This window comes from Balaenoptera musculus, chromosome X (assembly GCF_009873245.2).
Source record: "Balaenoptera musculus isolate JJ_BM4_2016_0621 chromosome X, mBalMus1.pri.v3, whole genome shotgun sequence".
In the NCBI taxonomy this organism is placed as follows: domain Eukaryota; kingdom Metazoa; phylum Chordata; class Mammalia; order Artiodactyla; family Balaenopteridae; genus Balaenoptera; species Balaenoptera musculus.
In genome coordinates this window covers 41,051,980-41,067,505 of record NC_045806.1, presented here as the reverse complement: position 1 = coordinate 41,067,505, position 15,526 = coordinate 41,051,980, and the positions used below count along the sequence as shown (strand labels likewise).

The window sequence follows — 15,526 nt, the reverse complement described above, 5'->3', positions numbered from 1 at the left end:
CCAACCATGGATCCTGTAGCATTGTAGTATTTACTATTGAAAAGAATCTGTGTATCAGTGGACCTATGCAGTTCAAACCTGTGTTGTTCAAGGGTCAACTGTACAGATGGTTTATATTTGAAAAGATGCTCTATCTCACTCATAATGAAAGATGAAAATTAAAACTACACCAGATAGGTCATTTTTATAACACTTAAAATTTATTTTTGTATATTTTTCCTAAATCATTTTTATTGTGATAAAATATATATAACAAGAACTTTACCATTTTTTTAAAATAAATTTTTTAATTTTTATTTATTTACTATTTTGGCTGTGTTGGGTCTTTGTTGCTGCACCCAGGCTTTCTCTAGTTGTGGTGAGTGGGGGCTACTCTTCGTTGCGGTGCACGGGCTTCTCTTGTAGCGGACTGCAGGCTCTAGAGCACGTGGGCTTCAGTAGTTGTGGCTTGTGGGCTCTAGAGCGCAGGCTCAGTAGTTGTGGTGCACGGGCTTAGTTGCTCCGCGGCATGTGGGATCTTCCTGGACCAGGGCTCGAACCCGTGTCCCCTGCATTGGCAGGCGGATTCTTCACCACTGCGCCACCAGGGAAGCCCAAGGACTTTACCATTTTAAAGTGTACAACTCAGTTGCACAAAGTACACTCAAAAATGTTGTACAGTCATCACCATTATCTATTTCTAGAACCTTTTCATCACCCCAAACAGAAACTCTGTACTCTAATTAAACAATAATTCCCCACACCACCTGGCAACCTCTACTCTACTTTTTGTCTCTATGAGTTTGCCTATTCTAGGTACCTCATATAAGTGGACTCATATAACATTTGTCCCTTTGTGTCTGGCTTATCTCACTTAGCAGAATGTTTTCAACCATACATACATATATGGCCATAAAAAAATGCATCAGAATTTCATTTTTTTATGGCCATATATGTATGTATGGTATATACCACATCTGTTGATGGACACCTGGGTTGTTTCCACCTACTGGTTGTTTTGGATATTGTGAATAATGCTGCTATGAACACTGGTGTACAAGTATCTGTTTGAGTCCCTGCTTTCATTTCTTTTGGGTACACACCCAGGAGTGGAATTGCTGAATCCTATGGTAACAGATTTTTTGAGGAACTGCCAAACAATGTTCCATAGCAGCCGTACCATTATACATTCCTACCAGCAATGCACAAAGCTTCCAATTTCTCCACATCCTCATTAACACTTGTTATTTTGTATTTTTCATGTGCTTATTGGCCAATTATACATCTGCTTTGGAGAAATGTCTATTCAAGTCTTTTGCCCACTTTTGAATTAGGTTTTTCTGTTGCTCTTGTAGGAGTTCTTTATACATCCTGGGTGTTAATCCCTTATCAGATATATGATTTGCAAACACATTCTCCCATTCTGTGGGATGTCTTTTCATTCTTTTGAATAGCATTCTTTGATGTATAAAAGTTTCTAATTTGATAAAGTCAAACTTATTTTCAAGAAATGATAATTTTAGATTTACAGAAAAGTTCAAAGATAATAGAATTCTCATATACCTTTTACCCAGTTTCTCCTAATGTGAAGAGAACCATGGTACATTTGCCAGAACTAAAAAGTTAACTAAACTGTAGACTTCATTAGCATTTCACCAGTTTTTCCACTACTATCCCCTTTCTGTTCCAGGATCTAATCCAAGATACCACATTGCATTTAGTCATCATGCCCCCTTAGTCTCCTCTGGCCTGTGAAAGTTTCTCAGTCTTGCCTTGTTTTTTTATGACCTTGACACAATTTTGAAGCATACTGGTCAGGTATTTTGTAGAATGTACCTCAACTTGGGTTTATCTGATGTGTTCTTGTGATTAGACTTGAGGTTATGGTTTTTTGAAGAATACAATAGAGGTGCCCTTCTGATCACATCAGATCTCAGGGGCATGCTATCAACGTGACTTACCACTGGTGACACTGAACTTGATCATCTGGTTATGGTGGGGTCTGCCAGGTTTCTCCGCTGTAAAGTTTCTTTTTCCCTTACACTCTATTCTTTAGAAGCGAGTCACTAAGATCAGCCCACACTCAAGAGGAGGAAAATTAAGCTCTACTTCCTAGAGTGGGGAGTATCTACATATATTATTTGGAATTCTTCTGTAAGGAAGATCTGTGATCGAATGTTTTTAACTCAACAAATCTGCAAAAGTCCAAATGTTTGACAACAAACTGTTGGCAAGGCTGTATGGGAAATAGGCACTCTCATATTGGTAGTAGGAGTGAAAATGGAACGATCCTCATGGAGGGGAATTTGGCAATAGCTGGCAAAACTAAAAATCTATATACTCTCTGACCCCCAATTCTCCTTCTGGGAATTTAATGTACTAATACACTTGCACATATACAGAAACAGTATTCTCAATGCAACATTGTTTATAACAGCGAAGGACAAGAAACAACTTAGAGAAGAGTCAGGAAAATTCTGTTTAAAAAAAAAGACTAATGATGGAGAGAGGAACCCCACCAAATATTAAAACATATTATAAAGGTGGAGCAATTGAAACACAAATGGACAGATCGGTAAAATCAAATAGAGTTCATAGTATACAAACACACATATGGAAATTTAGAATCAGCCAAAGGTTGCATTTCAAATGAACAAGGAGAAAATGGATTAGTCAATAAATACTAGTTGTGATAACTGTCTAGCTCAGGAATTGGTAAACCACAGCCAGGGGGCCAAATTCAGTCACCTAAATAAAGTTTTCTTGAACACAGCTATACCCGTTCATTTACATATTGTCTGTGGTTGCCTTCCGCAGACTGGTTGTGACAGACTGTATGGTCTTCGATGCCAAAAAATATTTACTATCAGGTCCTTTACAGAAAAAGTTTGTTGACCTTTAAGAAAATAAAGTTGTTTACCTACCTCATTTCTTACACCAAGTAAATTCTAGATGGATCAAAAATACAAGTCCCTGAATAGACACCTTCAAAATACTAGAAAGAAAACGTAAGAAAAAACTGATTACCTCAAGAATGGGGAAGATCTTTATAAGTAAGGCAAAACTCAGAAGTCATAAAATTAAAAAAAAACCTGATAAATCTGGCTTCATAAAAAATTTTAAATATCTAGAGTATAAAAATACCATAAACAAATAAACATGTGATAAAACAAATATGGTAAAATGTTAATGGTAGAATCCAGTGGATGGATATAGAGGTGTTCACTGTAAAATTCTTTCAACTTTGCTGTATGCTTGAAATTTCATAATAAAATATTGGAAAAACCCCCAAAAGCTAAAAGGTAATTAACAAATGGGAAAAATAAAATGTTTCCAGACATTTCAGTTGGTTTGCAATTTTTCATAATTGTTCATTTATTCATTCAACAAATAGTAATGTAACATTTGCTATGTGTCAGGTACTATTCTAGGTGCTGAGGATGCTGCTGTGAACAAAATGAAGTCCCTGTCCTTGTGAGCTTGGCTTAGAACCCAAATTGTTTCCTTAATGATAAATGCCTAGACAAGAAGTGGCTGGTATGAGAGATATGAGTATTTTTAAGGTTTCTGATATGAACAATGTTTTTCATTGTTGCTTAATGTAGGTATCCCTCGATATTTGTACTTTAGTTATCAGAATCTAAGAACTGAACAGATTTGGGGACTTCCCTGGTGGTGCAGTGGTTAAGAATCTGCCTGCCAATGCAGGGGACATGGGTTCGAGCCCTGGTCCAGGAAGATCCCACATGCCGCAGAGCAACTAAGCCTATGCGCCACAACTACTAAGCCCACGTGCCACAACTACTGAAGCCCGCGCACCTAGAGCTGGTGCTCCTCAACAAGAGAAGCCACGGCAATGAGAATCCCGCGCACCGCAACGAAGAGTAGCCCCTGCTCGCCACAACTAGAGGAAGCCCCCGCATAGCAACAAAGACCCAACACAGCCAAAAAAAAAAACAAACAAAAAAAACAAAACAAAAAAAAACTGAATAGAGTTGAATAAATGTTCAGATGAAATCCTGAACTGACACTCAGCATCTAAACCAAATAAATTTGGATACTGAACTCTTGCTATCTAAACTCAGGAAGGGAAAAGATTTGGATAGTAAGGGATACTTTTTATTGGCCACAGAGCACTTTGACTAAATACCTTCCAAAGGTAGTCCCCATTCATAATACATTTCTAGGAAGCTGGACTGAATCATAATATAAGAGGATCTCCACAAAATGAGTATATTTCTGGAAAACATAAAATGCCACAATTGGCAGAAGTAGACAAAATGATAATCAAAAACCCAGGCCCCTTTAAAGGTGAGTTTTACCAAACTTTCAAGGGACAGATAAGTCTTATATGAGTTCCTCCAATAAAGAGAGAAATAGCAAAAGATGCCCAATTCATGTCATGAGGCCACCTTGATTCAATGCCAGATAAATACCGGAAAAGGAAATTATAGGACCCCATCACTGATGGACACAGATGCAAATATCCTAAATAAAACAATTATCTAATCAAATGTAACACTGGTTTAAAAGTATACGCATTATTTAAATAATTTTTCTTCTAAAAATCATGAGTAAACATTAGAAAAACACAAATTGAGAAACATCTACAAAACAACTGACATGTACTCTTAAAACATCAAGTGCATAAAAGACAAAGACTGAATAACTATTCCAGATTAAAGGAGACTAAAAAACAAAAGTAGCTCAATGTGGTGTGTGATCTTGGATTGGATACTGGATTAGGGAAAAACAGCTATAAAAGACATTTTTGGAAGAACTGATGACATCTGAATATAGACTTTAAGACAAAAGTTATTGTATCAATGTTAAATTTCTTCATATTGATAAGCATCCTGTGACTATGAAAGAGAAAGTGGGACGAACATGCTGTAGTACTTACCGGTCATGTCTGCCACTAACTCAAATGAGTCAGAAAAAAAATGTTATGTATAGAAAGTGGAGGAGGGGTAGAGGGAAGGGAGAAGGAAGAGGGGAAGGGAGAGGGGAGGAGAAAAGGGAGAGGGGAGAAAAAAAGAGAAGGGGGAAGAAGGAAGGAGTAGGCTTGTAGGTAGGTAAAGTGAATGTGGCAAAATGTTTACAATTAGTGGTTCTGGGTAGAGGATTAAGGGAGTTTGTTGTACTTGCAATTTCTTTTTTTGTAAATCTGAAGTTTTTTCAAAATGAGAAGTTATAAACATACATATACATACCATGATCAAGGAGGGTATATCTCAATAATATCAAGGATGCAATTGAATGCAATTTATGAAGTTGATGGACAAAAGGAGGAAAAAAAGCATGTAATTATGAAGTTCAATACTCATTTCTGATCAGTCTTAGCAAACTAAAATTAGAGAATTTTCTTGATTTATTAAAGACTATATTCTAAAAGCCTACAGTACACATCACACTTGATGGCTAAGCAAAAGGGGCTGCCTATCAGGCCTGGATTGACTGTCTGTCTGCAGATGTCCTTTATGGGAAAGAAAATAAACTATATTGTTTAAGCCATTATTCTTTGGATTTTCAGTTACAACCTGCCAAAATGAATCTATACTTGTGATTCTTAACTAAAATGAATCTTAATCAGCATCACGGATACTATTTAACATGGTATCAAAAGTCCTGGTCAGTGCTATAAGTGAGGAAAAAGAAATAAGAAAAGCCAGGATTGGTTTGTATACAACATGGCTAACTACTTAGAAGGACCATCAAAGTCAACAATGAATGAGTAGAAATAACAATGGAACACAGCAGAGATAAGATAATTTACAAAAACCAACAGCTTTCCTCTACCCCAGTAAATACCAGCTTGGAAAATAAAAAAACAAGATGCGAATAAAAACTACTGAAGCACCTAGGAATTACTTTAACAAACAATACACGACCAGATTAAACTTAAAAGCTTTTGCACAGCAAAGAAAACCATCAACAAAACAAAAGACAACCGATTGAATGGGAGAAAATATTTGCAAATGATATGACCAATAAGGGGTTAATATCCAAAATATATAAACAGCTCATACAACTCAATACCAAACAAACAAACAGAAACAAACAAACCCAACTTAAAAATGGACAGAAGACCTGAATAGACATTTTTCCAAAGAAGACATACAGATGGCCAAGAGGCACATGAAAAGATGTTCAACATCGTTAATCATCAGAGAAATGCAAATTAAAACCACAATGAGATATCACCTCACACCTGTCAGAATGGCTATCATCAAAAAGAACACAGACAACAAATGTTGGTGAGGATGTGGAGAAAAGGGGACCCTCGTACACTGCTGGTGGGAATGTAAACTGGTGCAGCGACTGTGGAAAACAGTATGGAGGTATCTCAAAAAACTAAAAACAGTCCACTCCTGGGTATATATCTGAAAAAAATGTAAACACTAATTCAAAAAGATACATGTACCCCAATGTTCACAGCAGCATTATTTACAACTGCCAATATATGGAAGCAACTTAAGTGTCCATCAACAGATAAATGGCTAAAGAAGATGTGGTGTACACACACACCCCCCCACCCCCCCACAATGGAATATTACTCAGCCATAAAAAAGAATGAAATTTTGCCATTTGCAACAACATGGATGGACTTGGAGAGTATTAATGCTAAATGAAGTAAGTCAGAGAAAGATAAATTCTGTATATCACTTACATGTGGAATCTAAAACTTAAAACAAACTAATGAATATAACAAAACAGAAACAAATTCACAGATATAGAGAACTAGTGGTTACCAGTGGGGAAAAGGAAGGGGGGAGGGACAAGATAGGGGTAGGGCATTAAGAGGTACAAACTACTATGTATAAAATAAATAAGCTATAAGGATACATTGTACAACACAGGAAATATAGTCAGTCTTTTATAATAACTATGAATGGACTATATAATCTTTAAAAACTGTATCACTATGCTGCACACCTGAAACTTATATAATATTGTACATCAACTATACGTCAATTTTAAAAAAAGGAATACCAAAGACCTGTATTTTGGTTTATTCAGATTTTTATGTCCTTTAAACGAGTTTTATAGATCTTTGTGGCCTGTTTCAGAGGATGAGATGACTACTTACAAAGCTGACAATTCTCCCCAAATTAATATATAAATTCAATGCAATCTCAATCAAAATTCTTGAACTTTTTGAAGGACTTGATAAGTTTTTTATATAAAGCTGCAAAATGACTAAATCAACTTTGAAAAATAAGAGCAAAGTAGGAGCTATTAAGACATTCTATAAGGCCACAGTAAGAAAAACAGTAAGGTTCTGCACCAGAATAACAAATAGACCAATGAAACAAATCGGATCACTCAAGACAGATCCAAGTACATGAGGAAACTTAAAATGAGATGAGGTACTGCAAATCAATAAAGAAAGAATGGACTATCTGGGGGGCTGTACTGGGGAAACTGCCCACTATATGGAGGAAAATAAAACCAGAACCTACATTATAACATATTCAAAAGTGGACTCTAGATGGATTTAAAGATGTGAATGCAAAAGGTAAAACTATAGAGTGAGAACAATCTTTGTGATCCAGAGATAGGAATAGAGAAGATTCTGAAAGGACAGGTTATAGGACAAAAAAGTGATGAATTTCAGCACACCAAAATTAAAAACAGGTATCCATCCTTGAGGGAATCATTAAGTAAAAGGCAGTAGGCACACCCCACGGTGTCTTTGGGACCAACTAGAAGCAAAGCACTAACACACATGGCAATACAGACAGACCTTAAAAATGCAGGGCTGATTAATACAAAGTCCAGGAAACAGAATGAAGACTGTAATACTCTGCCATCTGTGTAAATTGAAAACACACACACTCGAAACAACACTACATATTTTAGAAGGATACGTTTCAAACACAACAGAGCAGCTGCCTACAGCTATGGGGATCGGAAATAAAAAAGGAAAAAATAAATATGGCAAGAGAAGGTCTTGTACCAACCTATGATAGAAATGTACCTTGAACTGGAAAAGTATGATTAACTCAAACCTCTGCACTTGAGGTCCTTTAAAAGCCAAAAGAAAGCCAGTGGCTTTATTTGGTAATAAAGTCTGAGGCAAGTATCTTACCTACTCAAACTCAGGAACTGCCACCAGAGCTCTTCCAGTGAATACCATCCAAAATCGAATGCCTTTCAAAAGACATTCTGAAAGAAAGTCAAGGCTGAATAACACTAGAGGATGACATCTCAAATTTGGGCTCATCACTTTTCAGAAAACAAAATATTATAATTCTATATTTTTGAAAAGGTGGTGGTAGCAGAAACCCTTTGTAAGACATTAAAAAAATTATTTCCTCCCTGACTTTTCATAAATCTACTGACTCTTAATAGAGGCTCTCTGGGAGAATTAGGTCTACTTTCCTATACAATCTTTAAATGTCAGGAATAAATCATCTTCATTAGAATCAAGTGAGGTGATCCACCAGTATGGTAAGGGTATGGCCCAGGATCTCTGTATTTCACCAAGTGTTCCAACTGTTTCTGGTTCGTACCAGAATTTAAAAATAACTGTGTAAGGGTGTCCCATTCCAAGACAAGTATCACACCAACTTCAGCCCACCCTGTCCCTGAATCCTAAATCTTAAAAATGCAGTGCTGAGTAATACTATCTGACCTGGCTTGCCCCGTACATTTTCTGGGCAAATTCCTGACTCTGAAGGCACCACTCCTCTCCATCCCTCAAACCCAAAGCTACAGCCCACACCTCTCTCCTGAGAATCCACAGCACTTACAACCCACCCACTGCCCATCTGTCATGCACCTCTGCCTCTCCTCCTGCAGTGGCTGTCACACCTTGGTGAATGGCACCATATACCTATCTGGGTCATCCAAACTGGAAATGTAGGCATCAGTCTCCATTCCTCCCTTTCTCTTGATCCCTTCCCACCCTGCAACCAAACATGGCACCTATCAAGCTGTTTTGTAATGACCTGTAAACTGTGTGGTTTCCCTTGTGAGACCCTAAGTAAGGAGAAGGCTACAATCTTATTTGTCTCAATTCACCAATGCACTCCCAGAGCCTAGCACAGGTCCTGGCTCACAAGTGCCAAGAAAATGTCTGCTGAAAAGAAACCAATCATCTGCCGTGCTGTTTTCTGTTGTTGTTTTCTTCTGCACAGAAGCCCCCTCCTAGCACTTTTCTGGATCAACTCTCACACAGGGACAAGCCTAGGTTGCCTGGCAGAGGTGGGAGCGGGTAACTCACCGTCTTTCATACTCCATGTCCTGATAGGGCCTGCGGGGGCTGCTGGGGCCCCTCCTCAGCCGCTGGCTCCGTTTCACTTCCCAGCCACCCCCGCTGCTGCCACCATGATCTGCCAGCCTGGGTGATGCCTCCTGCAGGGACTCTGGAGAGAGCAGAAGGAAGAAAGGGGTCAAGGCAGTTGGGGCAGAGAGGGCCTCCTTGAGAAACGCTTATTGTGAAGGCTTTCTGCTGTCCCTGAGCCCAGCGACGCTGTTTCCCAACTCCTAGTGCTCCTGTGGACCAGAGCAGGAAGGCAGTCCCTATTTGGCCTGCTGCTTCGTTTCCCTACAAACGTGAGGCTAGAGCCGGCCGCCATAGAAACAGCATGGCCTTCAGCAGACAGCATCTTGCAGAGAGACCCGGTGGTGCCACCAATTCTGTGATCAGGGCTTTGCCATCTGAGACTGGTAGACAAGTCAAGCCCGGAGTTACCTGCCCAGGGGGGCTCTAAGTGCTGGATGACTTGTCTGAGATCAGGCACATTAGGCACGGAGGCGAGACTTCACAACGGGAGTCCCAGGCACCCACCAGGCTTCTTCCATGAGCCCTCAGGTGCCATTTCATCCTCCCAAGAAGATGCTGGCTGCCCACTATGAGACAGCAGGAGACCACGAAAGGCTCAGGGGGTGAAGGGGTAACTTGGCAATGAGACAGCTGCCGCCTCCCTAGGCTCCAGGCCAACACAGTTTTGGCCCTCACAGGGCAACTGGCTCAGCCCTGAGCCCTGTCTCTTATGCACAGCCAGGTCCCCCAAGGCGGCTCCCTCCCCAGGGCTCTGGGCCCAAGTTATTCAGAGGTAATAAGGAGCCCTTTCGGAGCCTGTTTTGAACCACTGTTACTCTGCTGGGATGGAAGGGCAGTCCCTTCCCGCAACCCTCAGGGCTGCGGTGAGAACGAAGGAAGGCCTGAGAGCCATGTGATCGGGCCAGGGGTCACCACGAAGTATCCCAGAATCTTCAGGCCCCACCCTCTAAACAAGAATCAGGCAAAGTCAGGCGTTAACAGCACCTGCCCAACACTAGGTTGCCACCACACCTTTCCTCCTTGTATACACTCACACCAATTTTCTCTTCCTCTTCAAGCCACAGGGAACCAGAGTTACCTGCTCCCAGATGGGTAAGAGTTAGAATCACAGCCAGGGGCCCCAGTGGATGAGAGCCAGAGACAAAACCCTCAGTAGATCTGGCAAAGGGGCCAGAGTCATACACTGGTTATCCACAACAGATAGGGACCAAAGTCACAGACTGGAGCCCCGAATAACTACGGGCCAAAATCACAGACAGGAACCCACAATCAACACGGGCCATAATCACACACTGAGGCCCCCTTTCACAGGATGAGCGTCAGAGTAACAGATACGAAACCCCTCCCAAAAAAAGAAGGGGAAATAAGTCTTACACACGTTCCTTGCACTCCCCGCCCCCACCCAGTAAGTGGATTAGGGCCAATCGTAAGAAGACTTTCTATGGATAAGGACCCCTCCCCATGGATAAGGACCAAGGTTACAGACACACTCCGAGGATAGAGACCCGAGTCATACCGACGTTCTCCCTCCTCCCCCACCCAAGAATAAGGACCAAAGCCACAAAACACTTCCCCATGGGTAGGTAAGTACCAAAGTCACACACGAGAGCAGAGCGCACACTTCTATGAATAAAAAGCAAAGTCGCAGACACCCGCCTCCCACGGATAAAGTTCGGCGTCGCAGACACAGTGAGCCACAGTAGCCCACTCCCATTCGTCCCTCCCTTCCCCCAACCCGCGTGCACCCATCCAGTGTCCCAATCGCGCACGCGCCTCTGCTCTCTAAAGGAGAAAAACAAAAAACAAAAAGACACCCCCTCCCCGGCTCAGATCGTGCAAGCATCGATCGGTTCTTCGCGAAGCCCAGACCCGCCGCCCGCAGTCCTCTACGCACCCCCTCCCCCACCCCGGCCCCTTACCTCCGCCCCCACGACCAGCGTCGACGCTCACCTTCTCGGCCCGGGCTGTCAAGGGAGGGCTCTCGGACATCACCTCGGCCCGCCGCCACCTCCTCCAACTCTCCCAGCTCAGCCGGAGCCGGTCCGCACAGCTACCAAGTCCAAGGCTAGGGGCGGAAGGGCGGAGGAGGGGGGGGGAAGGGCGGAGGAGGGAGGGAGGGGAGAAGCGCGAGGCGCGCTACCCTCCCCTGGAAACCCACTGCCGCCTACTCCCCGCCGGCCGCGATCACCAGCACAAAATGGCGACGACAAGAAGGGAGCCGGCGCTTCGACCACCATCCACCTACTAAGGGAGCGCGCTCTGGCCTGCCCAGTCTATTGGTCGCCGTCCGCAGTCGGCCAGCCCCGGCTTGCTCTGATTGGCAAGTATACGCCACCTCCTCGCTCCCCGTGCATACTCCCACAAGTCGAGAAAAGGAGCAGCAATTGGCCAATCCAGCGAGGCGCTTTTAAGAAAGCTTGGCTTCCTTCTAAGATGAAAGATCAATGGAAGCTCCGCCCTTTTCGCCAGAGGGTGAGGGAGCTCTCTGTGCGATTGGTTGGGAACGGAATCCAAGCAAGTGCTACGGCTTTATTTTCAAGGAAATTCCACAGCCTTTCGGTCAGAAATGCCATAGCCTGATCGAGAGGATAAGAAGATGGTTGCTTCCGTGAGGCCATGACAGGAGGGAGGGAAAGAGGACGCCTCGCCCTTTTGAAAACAAAATCTCGACTCGGGACCTATTTAGTGCGGCGGGGGCGGAGCGACAATTCTCGCGCTCGGACCAGCTGCAGCTGCGCAGTCACATTTCCGTCCCCGCCCCCGAGAAACTGCAGAACGATCTGTCATGGCGGCCGGGATGTTAGGTTTGTGCGGCCGCCGCCTTTTGGCGTTGGCGGCGAGGCGAGGGCTCCCGGCTGCCCGTGTTCGCTGGGAATCCAGCTCCTCCAGGGCTGTGATCGCCCCGTCTGCTGTGGCGGGAAAGCGGCCGCCGGAACCGACTTTACGCTGGCAGGAGGACCCAGATCCCGAGGACGAAAACCTCTATGAGAAGGTGAGAGGGAGGGGAAACGGACGCCGGAAGGGTCAATCGGGGACCGGCGGATGGGGCGCCGTAGAGGACGTTCTTAGTCGGCTGAAGATTGCGCAGCTGGCGAAATCCTCGAAGATTTGGGAATTTTGCCTAGCTTGTTTTCCTCCTTTGTCCCCTGATCCCCTTCGGGTTCAGGGCCAGAGGCGAGATTGGCCTTATTTTGCAGACAGATATCAACCCGGAAGTGGGCAGTGCTCAAAACACATTTGAAGCAATATAACAACAGTAATTCTAAACACTGATATAGTGCTTGCTCAGGTGTTTGAAACACTTTACATACATTAACTCATTTAATCCTCATAACAACCTTATTTCGAGGTAGGTAGTATTAGTGTACCCATTCTACAGATGAGGAAACTGAAGCATAAAGATGTTAAGTGACTTGTCCAAGCTCACATAACTGAATGTGTGGTGGAGCCAGGTCTGCTGCGCTATACCGATATCAGAGACTGAAATCAGAATGCCTGAGTTGGAATACAGGCAGTGACCTTGGGCAAGTAGCTAAACCCCTTGGTGCCTCAGTTTCTATGTAAGATGGGGAAAGTATTAGGACACCTTCTAAAAAAATAAAATACTACAGTACACCTGCCTCGTGTAATTAAATGAGTCAAAATGCTCAAAACAGCAGGTGGCACTTAGTACCCACCATTAGAAGGTGTTAATTATTCTTGCCACTTTCCACTTCACTGGGATATTGTGCAGTTTGTGCTTGTGAAAAGGCCTGGCATACAATAGGTACTTCATTAATACTAATCTCTGGTTGAGGGGCTGGGATATATAGGATGCTTATTCATTTATTCATTCATTCTGTAACTATGTATTGAGGGCCTGCTGTAATGCCAGGTTAAGTTCAGGGTGCTAGGGATTCAGCAGTATGGAAATCAGATAAAGCCCTTGCTTTCACAGAGCTTACGTGGTAGTGGAGAATACTGAAAATAAACATGTAAAATGTTAGGAAACAGTAATATAGAGTATGTAATCAATAATATAAGATGATGTGATCAGAGGATTTGGAGGATATGCTACTTTGGTAAACTAGTAAATGCTAGAAAGTCAAGCAAGGTAAGAGGATGGAGAGTGACTTGGGGGTAGGGAGTTAATAGGTTGAGACATTTTTGACCTGTAAAAATGGCAATTTTCTGTAGTTCAACTTAATAGATAAGGTGACTAGGGAGTGCCTCCTAAGGGGAGTGATGATGAAGCCAAAACCTTGAATGAGGAGACAGATCCAGCCACGACTAGATCTGGGGGAAAGGCTTTCCAGGCGGCGGGAACAGCAGGTGCAAAGGCCCTGTGGTGGGAAGGAGCTTGACAAGTCCTAAGAATAGAGAGGAATTTAGGGAGGGAGGGGAGATTGGTCCAAGGTGAAATTGGAGACCAGGTTATGCAGCGCCAGCATAAGGCTTTGTGGAGCAGCAGGAAGCCCTCATTGACCTCTTCTTCTCTTTGCCATAGAACCCAGACTCCCACGGTTATGACAGGGACCCTGCTGTGGACCTCTGGAACATGCGGGTCGTCTTCTTCTTTGGCTTCTCCATCGTCTTGGTCCTTGGCAGCACCTTTGTGGCTTATCTGCCTGACTACAGGTGCATGGGGTGTCAAAGAGAGTGGGACGGGTCGGGGCAGAAGCAGGGGTGGAGATTGAAGGAGACTGCCAGAAATCCTGTCCCTGGGGAGCTAAGATGGGGATTGGTGTCCATTGAGGCTCCCTCACGTCTACCCCCACGCTGCTGCCTCCAGGATGCAGGAGTGGGCCCGCCGGGAAGCTGAGAGGCTTGTAAAATACCGAGAGGCCAATGGCCTCCCCATCATGGACTCCAACTGCTTCGACCCCAGCAAGATCCAGCTGCCAGAGGATGAGGACTGACCGGTTACTGAAAGGGGCTTAAGAGCACCACCTTCTCCACCCCTTGTCTGCCATTCTGCCCTCTCTTCAGAGCACCTAATTAAAGGGACTGAAACTGTGACTGGCTGGTGTTGCTTTTGTTGTGAGGGGGATGTGGGAGTGGGATGTCAGGCTTGAAAAGCCTTTTCTGGGTGTTCTGGTTATCTGTTGACATGTGACAAACACCCTAAAACTCAGTGGCTTAAAACGACAATTTACTATTACCTTTCATGGTCCTGTGGTTGACCAGGCTCAACTAGGTGGTCCTTGGGGTCTTGGGTGGCTTGGGCTGGACGTCCAAGATGGCTTCTGTATTCCCATGTTTGGTACTTGAGTCTTCTATGTGGCCTCTCTCTCCAGCAGAATAGCCTGGGCTTTTTCTGTGGTGGCTCAGGCCTTCTCTGGATCAAGGTGTAGCATATGAGAAGAAATTGACGGGAGCCGTATTTAGAAAAAAGCTACCACGCTGGGACCGCCTATGTTGGAAGAAGGGCCAGGGTGACCAGGGGTTGAGGGTGGTGGGTCAGAGCAGGGCTTTTCTATTGCTGAGGATGAGTGTTTGTCTCCCTCCCTGCCTTCTCTGTTTCTCTCAGCTCTGGGGTTTCTGCCTCTGTCTTGTGTCTTGGTGAGTCTGGATGCCTCTCTCTTCCCCTCTACCCCAATCTGGGTGGTCTCTAACTCAAGATGCACATCTCTGTGTGTGTGCATGTGTGTCTGTTTCTCTCCCTGCCCCCTTATCTCTCTCTCTCTTTCTGTGTCTCTCTTTCGAGCAGGAAGTCTCTCTCCACTGCCCACCCCATCCCTCGTTCTTTTTCTCTGGGAAGAGGCCATCTCCTTGCGTCAGGGGCTCATTCTCAGGCTCTCTCTGGATCTGGCAGATGGAGTTGGACACTTGCTCTGGCTCTGTCTTTGTTTCTTTCCAGGGAGTCTCTCCTAGATCCCCGTTAACTATGGGCATCTGGGCTCCCCTTCGTGCCCCTGGCATCTCTGCCCTCTCCCCTGTGGCCCCCTTCCACAGCTCACACTTTCAGATTCCCACATCACATGCTCATTGCTACCATCTCTGTGCATGTCCCTACCTGGGACGTCGGAGAGTGCAGGCGCCCCCAGTCACTGGCTACCGGAAGAACATCTGGCCTGATGGACCCACCACTACAGGTGATGCCCCTAACCCTAGCTTCTGAGTCAGGAGGAGCCCTAGTTCACTTGTATGAGGCTAAGGTGGGAGCGATGTCCGGGTGAACCTTGCTGGAAGTGAGCAGTGTCACTCCCTGAATGCTTCCTTGTGGAGCCAGTCTCCCAGCTCGAGGGCAGCTCCAAAGCAGAGAGTACTAATGTG

General features: G+C 44.1%; 2 protein-coding genes across 12 annotated transcripts in view; one reads left to right on the top strand and one right to left on the bottom strand.

The window, feature by feature from the left end:
- The window catches only part of RBM10 (RNA binding motif protein 10), a 29,203-nt gene extending 17,619 nt beyond the window's left edge, over nt 1–11,584 (bottom strand). For 7 of the 10 annotated variants that reach the window (XM_036839597.1, XM_036839602.1, XM_036839599.1 and 4 more), the window contains exons 1-2: nt 11,191–11,584; nt 9,209–9,350 (exon numbers count right to left, since the gene is read on the bottom strand). In XM_036839597.1, the coding sequence (XP_036695492.1) occupies nt 9,209–9,350; nt 11,191–11,260 (212 nt within the window). In that variant the 5' untranslated portion in view covers nt 11,261–11,584. The remainder of the gene's footprint in view (nt 1–9,208; nt 9,351–11,190) is intronic. The other 3 variants (XM_036839603.1, XM_036839607.1, XM_036839609.1) reach the window with 1 other exon arrangement.
- A 323-nt stretch (nt 11,585–11,907) lies between these two features.
- NDUFB11 (NADH:ubiquinone oxidoreductase subunit B11) lies at nt 11,908–14,269 on the top strand. 2 transcript variants are annotated; one of them, XM_036839655.1, is made up of 3 exons: nt 11,908–12,263; nt 13,758–13,888; nt 14,043–14,269. In XM_036839655.1, exons 1-3 carry the CDS (start codon nt 12,057–12,059, stop codon nt 14,167–14,169), a joined length of 465 nt encoding a protein of 154 aa, XP_036695550.1. In that variant the 5' UTR covers nt 11,908–12,056; the 3' UTR covers nt 14,170–14,269. The 2 variants fall into 2 exon arrangements, with proteins under 2 accessions (XP_036695550.1, XP_036695549.1); XM_036839654.1 differs by having other exon boundaries at nt 13,758–14,269.
- Nucleotides 14,270–15,526: the final 1,257 nt, after the last annotated feature.